This window comes from Panthera onca, chromosome B4, assembly GCF_046562875.1.
Source record: "Panthera onca isolate mPanOnc1 chromosome B4, mPanOnc1 haplotype 2, whole genome shotgun sequence".
Lineage (NCBI taxonomy): Eukaryota > Metazoa > Chordata > Mammalia > Carnivora > Felidae > Panthera > Panthera onca.
Genome location: NC_138345.1, coordinates 123220238 through 123238597, shown reverse-complemented (window position 1 = coordinate 123238597; position 18360 = coordinate 123220238). Strand labels below are relative to the sequence as shown.

At 41.8% G+C, this 18360-nt stretch overlaps 1 protein-coding gene across 1 annotated transcript in view; it reads right to left on the bottom strand.

Annotated features, from left to right (window-relative positions):
- STAB2 (stabilin 2) overlaps positions 1-17859 on the bottom strand; it is a 164291-nt gene extending 146432 nt beyond the window's left edge. Inside the window, exons 1-3 of the mRNA XM_060656580.3 lie at positions 17545-17859; positions 12994-13127; positions 10696-10811 (exon numbers count right to left, since the gene is read on the bottom strand). Coding sequence (XP_060512563.3) covers positions 10696-10811; positions 12994-13127; positions 17545-17622 — 328 coding nt within the window. The 5' untranslated portion in view covers positions 17623-17859. The remainder of the gene's footprint in view (positions 1-10695; positions 10812-12993; positions 13128-17544) is intronic.
- Between the last annotated feature and the right edge of the window lie 501 nt (positions 17860-18360).

Genomic DNA, 18360 nt, shown 5'->3' with positions numbered 1-18360 from the left:
TTTAAGGAAGAGTTAACACCTATTTCTTGAAGCTGTTCCAAAAAAATAGAAATGGAAGGAAAACCTCCAAACTCTTTCTATGAAGCCAGCCTTACTCTGATTCCAAAACCAGACAGAGACCCCACTAAAAAGGAGAACTATAGACCAATTTCCATGATGAACATGGATGCAAAAATCTTCAACAAGATATTAGCCAACCAGATCCAACAATACATTAAAAAAATTATTCACCACGACCAAGTGGGATTTATACCTGGGATGCAGGGCTGGTTCAGTATCCATAAAACAATTCACGTGATTCATCACGTCAGTAAAAGAAATGACAAGAACCATATGATCCTCTCAATAGATGCAGAAAAAGCATTTGACAAAATACAGCATCCTTTCTTGATAAAAACCCTCAAGAAAGTAGGGATAGAAGGCACATACCTCGAGATCATAAAAGCCATATATGAATGACCCAACGCTAATATCATCCTCAATGGGGAAAAACTGAGAGCTTTCCCCCTAAGGTCAGGAACAAGACAGGGATGTCCACTCTCGCCACTGTTATTCAACATAGTATTGGAAGTCTTAGCGTCTGTAATCAGACAACACAAAGAAATAAAAGGCATCCAAATTGGCCAGCAGGAGGTCAAACTTTCACTCTTTGGTGATGACATGATACTCTATATGGCAAACCCAAGAGATTCCACCAAAAAACTGCTAGAATTGATTCAGGAATTCAGCAAAGCTGCAGTATATAAAATCAACACACAGAAATCAGTTGCATTTAGAAATCCTATACACCAACAATGAAGCAACAGAAAGAGAAATCAAGGAATCGATCCCATTTACAGTTGCACCAAAACCCATTAAAAACCTAGGAATAAATCTAACCAAAGAGGTGAAAAATCTATACACTGAAAACTATAGAAAGCTGATGAAAGAAATTGAAGAAGACACACACACACACACACACACACACACACACACAAAATGGAAAAAGATTCCATGCTCCTGGATAGGAAGAACAAATATTGTTAAAAATGTCAATCCTACCCAAAGCAATCTACATATTCAATGCAATCCCTATCAAAATAATGCCAGCATTCTTCACAGAGCTAGAACAAATAATCTTAAAATGTGTATGGAGCCAGAAAAGACCCCAAATAGCCAAAGCAATCTTGATAAAGAAAACCAAAGCAGGAGGCATCACAATCACAGACTTCAAACTATACTACAAAGCTGTAATCATCAAGACAGTATGGTACTGGCACAAGAATAGACACTCAGATCAATGGAACAGAATAGAGAACCCAGAAATGGACCCACAAATGTATGGGCAACTAATCTTTGACAAAGCAGGAAAGAATATCCAACAGAATAAAGACAGTCTCTTCAGCAAGTGGTGCTGGGAAAACTGGACAGCGACATGCAAAACAATGAACCTGGACCACTTTCTTACACCAGACACAAAAATAAACTCAAAATGGATGAAAGACCTAAATGTTAGACAGGAAACCATCAAAATCCTCAAGGAGAAAACAAGAAAAACCTCTTTGATCTTGGCCACTGCAACTTCTTACCCAACACATGTCCAGAGGCAAGGGAAACAAAAGCAAAACTGAACTACTGGGACCTCATCAAAATAAAAAGCTTCTGCACAGTGAAGGAAACAATCAGCAAAACTAAAAGGCAACCGACAGAATGGGAGAAGATATTTGCAAATGACATATCAGATAAAGGGTTAGTATCCAAAATCTATAAAGAACTTATCAAAATCAACACCCAGAAAACAATCCAGTGAAGAAGTGGGCAAAAGACATGAATAGACACTTCTCCAAAGAAGACATCCAGATGGCCAACCGACACGTGAAAAAATGCTCAACATCACCCATCATCAGGGAAATACAGATCAAAAGCACAATGAGATACCACCTCACATCTGTCAGAATGGCTAACATTACCAACTCGGGAAACAATAGATGTTCGTGAGAATGTGGACAAAGAGGATCTCTTTTGCATTATTGGTGGGAATGCAAGTGGTGCAGCCACTCTGGAAAACAGTATGGAGGTTCCTCAAAAAACTAAGAATAGAACTACCCTACGACCCAGCAATTGCACTACTAGGCATTTATCCAAGGGATACAGGTGTGCTGTTTTGAAGGGACACATGCACCCCCACGTTTATAGCAGCACTATCAAAAATAGCCAAAGTATGGAAAGAGCCCAAATGTCCATCTATGGATGAATGGATAAAAAACATGTGGTATATATACACAATGGAATTACAATGGAGTATTACTCGGCAATCAAAAAGAATGAAATCTTGCCACATAATGAAATTATGTGGATGTAACTGGAGGGTATTATGCTAAGTGAAATTAGTCAGAGAAAGACAAAAATCATATGACTTCACTCATATGAGGACTTTAAGAGACAAAACAGATGAACATAAGGGAAGGGAAACAAACATAATATGAAAACAGGGAGGGGAACAAAACATAAGAGACTCATAAATATGGAGAACAAACTGAGGGTTACTGGAGGGGTTTTTGGGAGGGGGGATGGGCTAAATGGATAAGGGGCACTAAGGAATCTACTCCTGAAATCATTGTTTCACTATATGCTAACTACTTTGCATGTAAATTAAAAAAATTTTTTTTTAATTAAAAAAAAAAAAAAGAGAACACGGGGCACCTGCGTGGCTCAGTCAGTTAAGCGTCTGACTCTTGGTTTCAGCTCAGGTCATGATCTCCAGGGTTTGAGTTCAAGCCTTGCGTTGGGCTCTACGCTGGCAGCATGGAGCCTGCTTAGGATTCTCTGTCTCCTTCCCTCTCTGCCCCTCCCCACTCGCACTGTCTCTGTCTCTCTCAAAATAAATAAATAAACTTCAAAAAAAAAAAAAAAAAGAGAGAACAATCCATTAGCTCATCATGTGCCCTAATGCTAGGTTTAGAAAATGTAGTCAATGTCCCCCTAAATAAACAATGAAACCTGACTTCTGTTTAGTCCTTAGAGATGTCCTTTTCTATGATTAGACTCACCAGAAAGGAAAACAGGGGAAGACAGTAGAATTGGAAAGGGCTACTCTTGAACACATGGTTAAAGTCCTTCAGTTTTCTACCTTTGATCTCTGAACCTTTTCATCTGAATACTTCAGTATAGTTCTGGAACAAGGATGTTCAGGAAGCGTTTCTTCAGGGCCACATCACCATTTGGCAGACTGTTACTGAACACCTTCATGGGCCAGATGTCGGTCTTAAAAAGACCAACTTGACTTGGTTTTGTCTCCTTTCTGTGCTGTTCTTTTCATTGTTATTGTTAGCAGTCTAAGCCTTGGATGACATGCCAAGGTTTACAATTACATCACATGTAGTGCCCTTGGCATTTCACCCCACGAAGTGTTAACGATAGCCATTTTACCTAAGAGGATGTGGAAGCGAGGTAGGGCCTCAGTCAGGAGGCCGTGTTAATGAGGTCACACGGCTGTCAGACTTGGAGATGGCAATTCCCACTGAGCTCTGACTTTAAAGGCTCAGAATTGTGCTTCTCTATGTGGACGGCTTAAAATTATTTTCCGTGGTCTAAATGTGTTTACAAACCATTCATTTAATTAAGTAATCAAGATTCAGTGAATGCCTACAATTATTTTCAAGGCTGTTAATGTTTTCTGTTTGTGTTTTCACAAGAAAGTGAAATGAGATTTAGCCTGAACAGAAAAGGGGCCTTCATTCCTGTTGCCATGGGCAGGAAGGGGCTGGTGAGGCCAGCTTCAGTGCTCTAGACTTATTTCTAAAGAGGTGTCTCAACACATACTTCTCATTGAGATGAGCAGCTCACTTTATTCAGGTCCCATTGGGTGTCTGCCTGTGGGTGAAGGCATCTACTGGTTGAGTGTTAATTTGCTGTCTCCTCGGAATCTTCCTGATCTTCAACATCACAAATTCTGCAGAGGAGGGAAGGCTTTCTCTTAGCAGGTATATCATCCTGGCCCAGCCCTGTCTCCAGTGGCTTGTGATCCATGGGCTAAAGGCCAAGGTGAATCCTTACAGTTATGGACTGAATGTCTGTGCCAGCCCAAATTCATATGCTAAAGTCCTAAACTCCAACAGGATGGCACTTGGAGGTGGGGCTTTGGGGAGGTCATTAGGTTTAGATGAGATCATGAGGGTGGGGACTCCATGAAGGGATTAGTGTCCTTATAAGAAGGGAAAGAGGGACCAGAGCACTTTCTCTGCCTCATGGGGACAGAAGAGCTTCACCCGGAACCAAATCTGTAGCAACTTGTTTTTTTAATTTTCTTTTTAATTTTAATTTTTTTATTTGAGAGAGAGAGAAAGTTCAAGAGGGGGAGAGGGACAGAGGAAGAGGGAGAGAGACAGAAAAAGAGAGAGAGAATCTTAAGCAGGCTCCATGATCAGCACAGAGCCCAATGCAGGGCTTGATCCCATGACCCTGGGATCATGACCTGAGCTGAAATCAAGAGTTGGACGCTCAACCAACTGAGACACCTAGGCACCCTGTAACCTCTTGATCTTGGACTTCCCAGCCCCCAGAACAGTGGGAAATAAATGTCTGTTGTAATGGTATTCTTTTATAGCAGCTCACGCAGACTGATGTTTACCTTCCCCACATTTCTTTTTGTTTTTGAAAATTTTTAAGTTTATTTATTTATTTTGAGACAGAGAGAGACAGAGAGAACACACACAGGGGAGGGGCAGAGAGGGAGGAAGAGAGAGAATCCCAAGCGGGCTCTGGGATGTGGGGCTTGAACTCACAAATCTCGAGATCATGACCTGAGCTGAAACCGAGAGTCCGACGTTTAACGACTGAGCCACCCAGGCTCCTGTCCCCACATTTCCGAAGAGCAGACCTTTGGTTTGGCCTGAGGTATCAGAGTGGCCCATAGAGTCCACAGAAGGGCAGACAATGGTGGGAAGAAAAATAATAGACCTAAGGGCCATAAGCTACATAAAAACTGGGATACACAGAAACATCTTCAACCAGGCTGCCAGCACTGTGAGTTATCAGCCTGACAACAGACAGACAGAATTCATTGAGCATTTACTGTCGCTAAGTACCTTACATGCACAGTCTCATTCTCACAACAACTGAGGAAGGCATGGATGCTGTTGACATCATTATCATCATCATTATCTTCAGGTGATAGATAAGAAAACTGAGGCCCAGAGAGGTAGGTAACTTGCCACAAATCACATGATTGGTAAGTGCTGGAATGGGCATTGCAGTCAGGCCTGACTCAAGATTTCGAGTCCTGAACCACGAAGCCAGAGCGTACAAGATCAGTACCTTAGAATAAAAAATCTAACCAAGACACATCCGCCGGAATAAAGAGGCCAGCCAGTGATCTGAGAACCACAAAAGACAGACATGGTAACTAGCATCTTCTGAACACCTGCCATCTTTCAGGCGCATCCTAAGTCCTATGTATGTGTGAGCTCACCTAATCCTCAGCACGACTTTGGAGGTAGCCGTATTGGCATCATTATTTCCATTTTGTAGATGAGAAAACTAAGGCTGAAGGAAGGGGTTACCAGATAAAATGTAGGATGCCAGTTAAATTTGAATTGCAGATAAAACAATGAATAATTTTTTAGAATAAGTATGTCCCAAACACTATGCATGTATGTTATTTCTCTGTAATTATTTTAACTGGGTGTCCTCCATTGTCGTTTACTGAATCTGATAGCCCTACAGAGAGAGTAAGGAACTTGCAAGGTCCCAGAACAAGAGTATGGGGCATGCTGGGACCAGAGGCCGATCCGACTTTGGGGTCTGTGAGCCATCTTACTGTAAAACCACATGTCCTCTCAGTTAAAGGTTAGAACGAGAGGGAGCCCAGGGGTCATGGCATCGACTCCAGGCAGTGACAGGCATCTGGCTAATGGTGGAAGCAAGTTTTCTAGGAGAAGGCTAGAGAGAGGCAGGCAGCTTTCCCAGCAGTTGACTTGGCAAAACCAGCAGTCATTTGGGGAAACAGGGGAGAGTAGCGGGTTAGAGCTGGGTCTCTCCCATGAGACATGCCCTTTGCACTTACCAGCTGACTGCCTTCGGGAAAACTGCAAAGCTCCTCCCAATCCCCAGGTCCTCTGTGGGGCTCTCAGGTATGACTGATTCTCCTCGTCTGCTTTTGTGTCTCTTTCTTATATTAACCTGTGAGCTCCTTGGGGGTAGGGACTAGACCTATCTATTATATATGTGATTATGTGCAGCATATAGCTGGTGCTCAATAAATGCTTGATTTTTATGAGTTGGCCAACCCTGGAGGGAACTTTGGGAAAAAGACAGCCGGAGGGTGGGAGTACAAAGGGTGTGCACTTTATATCCTTAGCTGAACGGTTTAAGTTCAAAATTTATGAAATGACTTGTTCAGTTTTTAAATAAAAATGTTAAGGCCAAAGTGTCAACTTTATTCCTGTTTCTCAAATCAGTTTCAACCACCTCAGGTCCCCATTATGAAGAAAGATGATAACATTGATGTTCTCAGCAACCATACTTGAAAAGATATTACAGAATGTGCTATAAGAGCACATTTCTGATGCACTGTGAGGCTCAAATAGCTGATAAAACTCTTTTAGGTCATTATCACATTTCCTGTTGGTTACTAGATACTCTGGTGGTCTCTTGTGTTGGGACTTTCCTCACGCAGGAGGCTCACCTGTTATAAGCTGTCAGCAAATCATCAGCAGTTCTGTTTCTTTAAAGGAAGATAATAAACTTCCTGGGCAGCAAGATCTTGGCCAAAGTCCTCCCTGTAATTTTCTCTCCCAATGAACACCAGAAATGCCTACTTCGTCACGTGACCACCTTTGTTTAAAAGCTTGGCTCACAGTGTTCAGGCAGAGAATATGCACCACTTATAGCTCTGGCTGAAATTGTCTCCCTGGGAAACTGATGTGAAATAGGTTCCTCGTGTGAACGCAGCTTTATTTCTTACTCAAAGCCGAAAGGAGTGTGCCTAGAAGACTGGTTTCAAATATGTAGAAGTCCGTTATTTACAACCTGTGCAGTGAATGGCAAGAAACATAGAACAGGAAAGAAAGAGATCTGGAAACACAAATAATACAGCAGAAGAAAAAATGCATGTGCAGAATTTGATGACGCTGCCCTCAAAAAGAAGAATCAAGGCCATTTCCCTTTGAAGTAATCAGGTTGTTTTGGCCACAGTCCAATTTCTGTGTAACCCTTTTGCCTGCATTCTTTTTCCATTACTTTGAGTTGTTGCCCAAATCAGTTAATGTTCATGGTGGAATAAAAAGAACTGGGATGTTCCAATAAAAAAAAAAATCTATTTCCTCTCAAGTAGGATATTGGTTGTTGAAATGTGATTGTTTCAACATTAAAAATATGTTTTTGTGCTATAGAATAAAGACTTCTATGTGCTGATCTGATAGAGCAGTACAAGTTTTAATGAGGGAGAAGCAAGTTAAATCTGGGTAGAAACAACTTCCTTATGTCAGGATGACATATCTTTTTCCCCCCCCAAGTGAGAATTCATGCCTTATTCTTAATTTCAGCAGACGATGAGTAATTTTTTCTCATTGTGCTTTTTTGTGTTTTCTGATTTTTCAGAATTGAAACAAGTGTTATTTTCTAGTTGGAATAAGGCACTCTTAAAACAGTTTTAGAAGTAACCCAGAGGTATCCAGAGTGAGTGTATTTGTTCATGCTTTGAAAAGGAACTGGATGCCATGATTGCCTTGGAAAGAAGGCCATTCCAGGGCTTGGGCTTCCTCAAAAAAGATGTATGGGCACACGTCAGCAGCTCTGAAATGGCCTTATCCTTGCGGAAATGTCGAGCGATAGGCAAGATCTCACTTGTCATCACCACAGAATGTGAGAGGTGAAATATACAGCCAAGTAGAACATTTATCTCTTTCCTGAACTAAAGGAAGGAAGCCTTTGGAGACATTTGGTATGTTTGGAAGATGCAGATAAAGGGAAGTGTCCTTTTGCTCCCACAAGAGGATAGAAGAATGACCATCTGTCCAGTCCCTGCTTTTCACATACTTTGCTTCTCGGGCCTCAAGACGCAGCAGAAGGAAATGTGTGACCCCTCGAGGAACCGCGCACACTCAATGGCAGACAGGAGCCTTGCCCCATTCGCGCCTGGCACATTGTGACGGCATGAAGCCCACTGAAGATTTTGGATCCCGTTTGCCTGCTCACGTTTAGGAGTTACCTGCTGTTTAAGAAGGGCTCAAAGAAAGAATGCCACTTTATTTGGCTTTCATTTCAGTAACAGTCTGTTTTGACTGTTACTCATTCATTTATTTATAAAACATTATTAAAGTGCCTTCTTTGTGTCCCTCTGTCAAGCACTCTCATCTACATTAATATTTTAATATTACTACAGGTTTGTAGAGTAGGACTTTGTACCCCCATTTGGCATGGCAGCAATTAACTCGCCCAGTGACAGAACTGGATTCAAGCCAAAACGTGGGAGCAGGACTAGTGTCTTTTTGTCCCCCTGGCTGTGGGGGACATTCTTTCTGTTCTGTTCTGTTGCACATGCCATTCCTTCTGTTGCACATGCTGACTTTGGTTGCTGTATCCTGGGCAAAGCCTTGTCTACAGGGGGTCTGTTCAATAACAGCATCAGATTAGTTTTTGTGGGTTAGAAAGAGAAAAACCGACCTAAAAGTTTTTGTATCATATCAGGATGTCTCTAAGAACTGAATGTGAGCGTGATCACATCTGGAGCTAAAAAAGGTCTTGAAATCTGGAAGGGTGGGTTAATCACTTGATTCTGTTGTAACACACGATCACGCAGTGCCCCCATGCTGGTGTGAACCCGACAGAACAGTCAATAGAGAGAAGGCCAGGATTTCCTGAACCCCAACCTTGACCTTTCCAGGATAAGGAGCATAACCCAGTCATTGACTGGGAGGGCTAAAGGGACCTACCAATCAAGAGGGAAGTTAGAAACACATTTGGAGGATCTCCCTTTCCTTTCTTTCTTTTTTAATAAGCTCTGTTCCAGCAATGGGGCAGAGTAGAAAGACAGCAGGCTTTGGTGACAGGCAGCCCTGAACTTGAACTTGCTTTATCATTGATCAGGCCAAAAGAAATTGGTAAGATATCATCTTTAAATCTCTGATTCCTCACAGGCGAAACGGAGATAAAAATGTCTAACTCAAAGATGTGTTTTAAGAATTAAAGGAGGTAATACAGGCTGATACCTCTCTGGTGCTTAATGTCAGAAAGGTTGAATAAATGGAAGTTATTATTCATTTTATCATTAGTTTAAACAACAACAACAGTGTAAGGGGAACCTGGGTGGCTCAGTTGGTTAAGTATCTGGCTCTTGATTTCAGCTCAGGTCATGATCTTACGGTTCGTGAGTTCCAGCCCCACATCAGGTTCCTCATACTGACGGTGCAGAGCCTGCTTAGGATTCTCTCTCTCTCCCTCTTTCTCTGCTCCCCCCGCTCCCGCCCTGCTCGCTTGCTCTCTCTCAAGATAACTAAATGAACTTAAAAAAAAAAAAAAAAGCAGTGTCAACATCAGACAAGAAGCCTTGACTGTTTAGAAGCCACATGGGGGAAAAAAAGACCAGGGAAATGAGCTAAACCGTTTAGGGTTTCCTATATGTGACAGAAAGAAGTTTCTATTTTGCTATTTTGTTCTTTCTCTATACCTTTCTAAACTTTGCAAGCTGTGTGCAATTTGCTTGTATTATTTTAGTCAGAAAAAAAGAAAAGCAAAAGAGAACTAATCTCTCTCCTTAAATGGATTCTTTTTTTTAAAGTTTATTTATTTTGAGAGAGAGAAAGAGAGAGAGAGAGAATGTGAGCAGGGAAAAGACAGAGAGAGAAAGAGAGAGAGAATCCCAAGCAGGCTCCATGCTGTCAGCAGAGAGCCTGATGCAGGGCTCAAACTCACAAACGATGAGATCATGACCTGAGCTGAAACCAAGAGTCAGACGCTTAACCGACTGAGCCTTCTTGGCGCCCCTCTCCTTAAGTGGATTCTTAAGGAGATGTTTCATTACGCTGAAAAATGGGGAAAAATGGTAAATGCATGAATTAAAATGCCTGATTTTTTACTATCCAAGGGAAAAAAAAGAGATTTTTCATAATTTGCCTATCCTAGCAAGGACCTAGTTACTACTTGAGTGTTAACATCCTTAATCATGATAGAAGTTCAATTTTAGCTCACAAATGTTATGCTTGACCACAGGAGTCTAACTATACCATTGGCTCAGATTTGGCTAGTAGTTTTTCTTACAGTGGAACTGGTCCTTATAGAGTTTGAGTCCATATTAAGATTAAAGTTTTAGTAGATTTAACTATTATTTCTGTTGTCAAACAATAACTACATTCTTTGAGATGCTATAATAAAATCTCACCTTAAAGAAAATTGTACTTGGGGTTATAGTAGCCCAGAATTCTTACATCCTCTCTATGATCAGTTATCTTTTTTATAAAAATGGATATCCTTTCAATTGTCCCTTTTTCTGACTTGTAAGGGAATTCTCTTAAAGAGAGATCTCTAACTGGAGGAAAGCAGATTTCTTTGTAAAAGCTGACAGGGCAAGAAAGATTTTCTACATATAGACTGAGATGGAATTTTCTAAAAAAGGTGCTGACACTCTCCTTTTATCAGACTTCCTTCCTTTCAATTTTCTGTGAAATGGGACATTGAAAATCAAGTATCAAAGTCCAAGAAAAGTGCTGTGCCACTTACCCATGCAGTCTGGGCCCCAATGGCCTGGACAGCACTGAAGTTGGACATAGTCCTTCCTACAGATATGGCGGCATCCAGGGAGAGACAGCGAATACTTCCTGATTTCAAAGGTGTACCTTAGAGAGGAAGGAGAAGACATAAACCCATGATCAGAGCAATTCAGTTAACTCTGGGCAGTGGGATTTTCCTATATTTTTATTTAGGTCTTTCTTTACACTTGCCTATATGTTAAAAAACATAGATTGAACAGAATTTTGCTGTCTAGGGAGAATAAAACTTAATCATGATTTACCTTTAATTGTATAAAATGGATGACAATGAAAATAAAGGTGAAATATCAGAGCACAACGAAAATAAAGGTGAAATGATGTCAGAAGTGGGGCTGGTAGATAAAGGAAATAGTGTTAGGCTCTGGGTACATGTTACCGGTGGACGTCACACTTGTCGCAGCTAATACAAGAAGGAAAAGATCGTAGGTTCTGGGATGCACAGGATCTCTGGATCAAACTGCCTAGGATGAGAATGTCTTTTGCAGGGACTCTATATGTAAACATTTCTGTGAGAGGTGGTGTAGTGTAGTGGGCAATATATGTCACAATATCCTCAAGGGAGATGTAATGATGAATTTCTTAGAACAGTTTTTATACCATCTGAGGTACAGATCTGGAATAGCAATTCTATGGAGGCTAACCACCATTGTCTATTTTGATGGAATCTCTGCATGGATGGCTTATTCCAGGATTTGACTTTAGTGTATCTAGAGACGATTCTTCAGGAATATCATTTCTTTCAACTGGGCTATTAAGAATAGTGTGCAGGTGAGTTTAAGGTTGTACTTCTAATCTAGTCCCTGAGTTACTGGCTTTATGGGCCGTCAAGATGGAGACAGAGTTGACAATTCCTCTGGAAGCTTGAGAAGAGATGGCAGGGGCATCTCTTCGCAAAGATGGGAAGAGGAAGAGCCAAGGGCAGAATGAAACATCCCCTCAGGGGCCAATCTTGGGTTCATTTCAGCATAAATGAATGACCGATCAAAGTCTTCAATTCTGCAACAGAGAGCACGAGTATAATAATCTTATCCTGTGTGTGTGTGTGTGTGTGTGTGTGTGTGTTGGAGGGGGGATGGTAGGGTGGGGAGGACATAACCAAGTGCCCACCTGGGCCATGAAAAAAAGTTGCCAATACAAAGAGTTCTTCAATAAAGCCATCGTATAATTTTAACCTCGAATCCTAAATCTTTATATACTTCCTAAGAGAATCTGGTCAAAATGTGTGACCATTTTGGTACCTGAATGGTCACCTGTTGCGTATGCTTGCTAATTCTAGGTCAGTTAGTCTTGGGAAGCTTTTTTTAAAATTTTTACTTTGAGAGAGACAGCGAGAGGGAGAGCAGGGGAGAGAGGTAGAGGGAGACAGAGAGAGAGAATCTAAGCAGGTGCCATGCTCAGTGTGGAGCCCAACCCAGGGCTCGATCTCATGACTCTGTAATCATGACCTGAGCCGAATCAGGAGTTGGATGCTCAATCAACTGAGCCACCCAGGTGCCCCAGAAAGCTTTTATTAAAATTGATGATTTTGGTCATAGAATATATCGTGGTCATATTAAGTGAACATGAATTTAAAATAGCGTAATATAACAGTATTAAGTTTCCATTTTATACAAAATAAGAAATAGTACTGATCCTTCATCCCTGAATTAGGAATGAGCTCATTGAGAGATGTCTAATGTCTAAATCAGTAGACTTAGTATACTGAACATTGTGTTGACACTTGAGCTGTGTGGCTGCTTGCATTAGCCAGTAAGTGAAACTGCTCGTCTTCCTTTGCAAGGATTAGCCTTGAATTATGAGAGTTTTGAATCATTAGAGGATTTCAGCAATGCAATGCTCACAGAAAATGTATGAAGCTGTAACTCCTTTGTCTTCTCTCGTTAGGTTCTAATTAGTATCAGGATCCATAGCTGGCTAATAAGATGACTGCCGGATCCATGGCTTTTCAGTCCATGTTCTGACTAGAAACTTTCCAAATGAAACAAAACCCAGATTTTTAAAATAAAGAAGGGCACGATGAGGGGAAAATGTTTGTGTGCAATGCAATATAGTCAATTTTGTATGGAAATGTGAATCAAAAATATATTTTTTAGATGCAAGGTTGTAAATTGTGAGTTTGGATTGAATGTAATCCTAAAGTAAGGGAAAATCACAGAAATGCTTTGTAGTGTTTGAGATGGGAAGTTTCCATTAGATTCACAATCCCTTAAATTTCAAGACTTGAGTACATTTATTTTCTCATGAGTACCTGCAATCTCGAACCCCTACGGAGCCATTGGTAACCTTTGTGTAACCATCTGGGCAATTAATTTCTAAGTTGAGCAAGCAGGATCGGCACTCAGTCCTAATTGTAAGCAGAGATGTCTTATCACACCTTTTTGCCTGTGAAGACATAAAAAAAAATCAAGTCCCATTAGCAGAACCTTGGTTGGCCAATCTTCCCCATTGGATTCATGTCCGTGGAATGACAGGGATGGCAACAGGTTGATTGGTAATGACTGGCTGGTTGCTTTCAACCTTATGTAGAAAGAGTGTTGGGATCAACAAGCAATGTCTGCCATGGCTGTAGGTGATGAACGAGGCTGCTTGTACCACCTGTTTGCTGTCCTTGATCTAAAGTGCGGAATCCAATAAAGCAAGGTAACTTCATTACATACACTTACCCAATTGGGAATCCTGAAATATAGAGTACACTTTCCAAATGGGAAAAATTTTAAAGTGGTTATTTAGGGTCAATTGGTCATAGATCAACAGGTCTCAAGAATATTCTTTCAGCATTGATTCTACAGCAATAGTCTAGTCTGGGTGCTAAATGCTACGAAGCATATAGTTCCTGCTCCAAAGGTGTTTGCAACATTTTGATTAGAATTCAGCTAGACTATGGGCTCCAACAGGCAGTGATCTTTTTCTGTTTGGTCCTTGAATATTTCCCAAGCACATAGAACAGTGCCTGGTACATAGTAGTGCTTAGTAAAATATTTGTTGATTGAATGCGTTGTAGGAAATACAACAGACCCACTAGAAACAGTCACTTAGCAACATTAAGCAGTAGCGAATCAACTGCTAGTATGAATGATGCAGACCCATGTTGGCCCTGTCTTCAGGATCTCTCATTGTCCAAGATGTTGGTGGTGGTTCTCCCAAATAGATTTGGTCCCCTCTCTCTAATCTCCTTCATTTCCCATCAAGTTTAAGAAGAAGCAGTTTCATACAATGAAGAGAGACAAAATGTGGGAGTCAAAAAACCCAAGATTGGAATCAAGCTCTGTATCTTGCTAAGTGTACAGTCTTGAACGAATTCTTCACCCTTTGCCATCCTCTGTGATGGGGAAGTGCAAATAATCACTCTCCAGGTTACGGAGACCTTTAAATGTTATGTGCAAATTGCCTGGCCCAGTATCTGGAATATTTTAGGCAGTAAATGCTAGTTCCCGTAACGCTTCTCTGTCCCCACCTCTGTGTTTTGCTTACTGTCTCTTTGGATAGAAATGTGCTTCCTCCTCCTCTTGGCTCCCCAAACTTCATCTTTCAAGCCCCTGCTTAAGACACTATTTCCACAAAACCACCCCCATCTCTCTTCCTTTTCTCAACTTCTTCTCTTCATGTGGTTGGCCAGTGGAACACATTTTGTTGTCTTTGTTTTCCATTTAAAAACCCCTGTGGGAGGGGACCCTGTCTCTTACTTCTTACTTACTCTCATCCACAAATAGCACACAGGCCAGCACTAGGTAGGGGTGGTGAGAATGTCATAACTACTTCTAAGTTTACTGAAATATATAAAGGCTGAATAAGAAGAAGTCTTATTTTTACAGAGAAATTTATGGTTATAAGTACTTCCAAGAGCATCATCTAATTTGATCTTGACTATGCTGAAGATAAACAGGGAGGTATCATCATCCCCATTCTAGGGGGGAGAAAACTGAGGTGAGGGGAGGTTCTGTGACTTGCCAAGGCCACACTGTAAGCTTTTGGTCTTTTGATTCCTTTTTTTTTTTTATTTAATTTTTTATTTTTTAAAACTTACATCCAAATTAGTTAGCATATAGTGAAACAATGATTTCAGGAGTAGTAGATTCCTTAGTGCCCCTTACCCATTTAGCCCATCCCCCCTCCCACACCCCCTCCAGTAACCCTCTGTTTGTTCTCCATATTTATGAGTCTCTTCTGTTTTGTCCCCCTCCCTGTTTTTATATTATTTTTGTTTCCCTTCCCTTATGTTCATCTGTTTTGTCTCTTAAAGTCCTCATATGAGTGAAGTCATATGATTTTTGTCTTTCTCTGACAGACTAATTTCACTTAGCATAATACCCTCCAGTTCTATCCACGTAGTTGCAAATGGCAAGATTTCATTCTTTTTGATTGACGAGTATTACTCCATTGTATATATGTACCACATGTTCTTTATCCATTCATCCATCTATGGACATTTGGGCTCTTTCCATACTTTGGCTATTTTTGATAGTGCTGCTATGAACATGGGGATGCATGTGTCCCTTTGAAACAGCACACCCGTATCCCGTGGATAAATGCCTAGTAGTGCAATTGCTGGGTCGTAGAGTAGTTCTATTTTTAGTTTTTTGAGGAACCTCCATACTGTTTTCCAGAGTGGCTGCACCAGCTTGCATTCCTAGGTCTTTTGATTCCTTGATTAGCTTATTCCTCTTCCCTGCATGCTATACAACGGCACATAGAAAAATAAAATCTGTTTTTATGGGCAGCTTTCATTTGATGATCATTATGAACCAAAATAGCCCTGGAATATTCTTTATGGAATAATAGTAAAAGCCACCCTTAGCTAGAGTTTGAATCAACTCCCTTTAATGGTCATGAAGCCTCTACATCTGTTAAAACCGGCTTTTCTTTGTATTAGGTTTTCCCACTTAGATAAGCGGATGGAAGGACATTACTTTTTCTTTTCTTTCTCAAAAGGTCAGGTTTAATACTTGCTTTTCAAGAAATCTCTTGACTTTCAAGTTGTCCTTTTCAAATGGAATGGCTTATTTGGTCTCTTATACAGTCTCCTCTGAAAAGCAAACTCAGCTTTAAACCCTGGTCAAGGCCTGATTTCTGCACTTAAGCAAGCACTCGATGCTGCTGATGGTGATGATGACAATGAAGATGACGATTCTGGCTGTTTGTGGAGCACTGTCAGGGGAGGAACTGCAGTTCAGAGAGATGAATTAACCTGCTCAGGCTTGGACCACTAGTAGGCTGTGGAGCCCAGTGACTGGTCCTCAGACATAGTTGATAAACAAACAATATCAGAGCCACGGTTCAAACTCACCACTCTCAAACCTCTAAGCTGGAGCATGAAACCGTTATGCTAGCTTCCAGCATTTTCATGAAAAGCATTATCAGAGGACATCCAACTGGCGTCGAGTCTGTAGGGATAAATATTTGCCTGGCTCAGATGCAGAATCATGTTTAAGTTTTATGATGAATAGAAATCATGCCTGGGGAAATGCATTTTAAATAAATCACTCAGATTGCCTTGTTCCTACCCCTCGTTTCGGCTGACCTAGCTGCACATCTGATACCCAACTTGCTCTATTAAGACAGCTCATGTGAGGGGCGCCTGGGTGGCTCAGTCGGTTAAGCATCCGACTTCGGCCCAGGTCATGATCTCGCGGTCTGTGGGTTCGAGCCCCACGTCGGGCTCTGTGCTGACCGCTCAGAGCCTGGAGCCTGTTTCAGATTCTGTGTCTCCCTCTTTCTCTGACCCTCCCCTGTTCATGCTCTCTCTCTCTCTCAAAAATAAATAAGTGTTGTTAAAAAAAAAAAAAAGACAGCTCACGTGAGCCTGCTTGAGATGTTGGTGTTCTGGTGGGTTTCACGAGAGATGCTGACCCTACCACCCTGGGTACTTCTTTTTCGTTCTTTCTTTATTTTTTTAAAATTTTTTTAATGTTTATTTTTGAGAGAGAGAGAGAGAGCAAGAGCGTGAGCAGGGGCAGGGCAGAGAGACAGGGAATCACAGAATCCAAAGCAGGTTCCAGGCTCTTGAGCTGTCAGTACAGAGCCTGACACGGGGCTCGAATCCACAAACCGTGAGATCATGACCCGAGCTGAAGTTGGGAGCTTAACCGACTGAGCCACCCAGGCACCCCTCTTTTTCTTTTTTCATGTTTTATTTATTTTTTAGAGAGAGACACAAAGTGTGAGCAGGGGAGAGGGAGACACAGAATCCGAAGCAGGCTCCAGGCTCTGAGCTGTCAGCATAGAGCTCGGTATGGAGCTCCAACCCACAAACTGTGACATCATGACCTGAGCCGAAGTTGAACACTTAACCAACTGAGCCACCCAGACACCCCTTTGGGTACTTCTACTACAACTCTGTGGAAGCTAGAAGGGATGAGTTCCCGATGCATTCTGTAACACTGTTTCTCAACCAGACATCACCTACAATTCCCTAGAACATCTGTCTGCTCATCTGTCTTCAGCCGTGGTTATTTTCTATATTCAAAATGATGCAATGGGAGGTATTCACAGTGAATTATTAACACAAAAGAAACCCCCCTGCCCCAGGGGGATACCAACATCTGCAATGGAAAGAGGAACCTTAGCACGAGCGACAGAGTTCCTAACAACGGGGTTTGGCATAGGAATAGAACCAACTGGGTGAGCTCACCTTTGGAAAGATGGTTCACGACCATTAGGATCCTATTCACTGCAGCCTTTCTCTTTATTTTATGAAGTCCAGAGAGTACCCTTTACCCATCACAACAGAGGAAAGCAGAAAGGTTTTTAACATACCATGAACATAACAACAACAACAACAAAAATGCGAGTCTCATCTTACCTGCTCTGTAGTTTCAGGCGGGGAGCAGAAATTTTGTACCACCAATCCAAGAAGAAAAAGCATGAACTTTTGTAGCATAGTGAGAAAATATTTGCTCCTTCTGGCTCCAGGCACCTGTCGGAACTATTCAGCTATTCTAACCTAGTCTGATGAACTCCTAGCGAATTCTCTTTCATTTCAGTGTTTGCTTTCAAATCCTTCCCCCTCTTTTTCCTGGATTGAAGCAGATGATATGTGAGAACTGCCTCGAGACAGGAAAAATGGCCAATTCAGGGGTCGTGGTGAAATTGGCCACTCTCGACTCTATATATGTCTTGGTTGAATGACAGGATATCCTGAAGGGGCTGAGGCGGAGACATGCTCTGGAATTTTTGTGCCTCGTGCAACTCCCAAGAACGAGCTCCCACCTCCCAGGGCTCTGCCCATCCCGCTTCTGGTCCTGGCTGCTCCTGGACCCACAGCCCCACGGACACGTATCCAGCCACACCATGGAAAACTGCAGGCCCCTCTCTCCGAATGCAAAGTCCCAATCTTGGTGCCAAGCAGTATTTGTGGGAGTCCCCATAAACAGGAACGATCCCACAGGGGGAATGCTGCAGGAGTTCAGGGTTTTGACTTGGGAGAGGGTGGTGGCCGTCACTTTGGCACGGCTGCCAGACTCTGTTGCAAAAACATGTCTCTTTGTAGTTGCCAACAGGGGGCATTTCGATCTTCCCTTCCTCTCTTCCATGTCACGTCCTAACTGACCTATGACTGAGTGTATAGGTCTCATCTTACCGTTCAAGGTCTAGGTCAAATGCCACCTCTTTGGGGAAG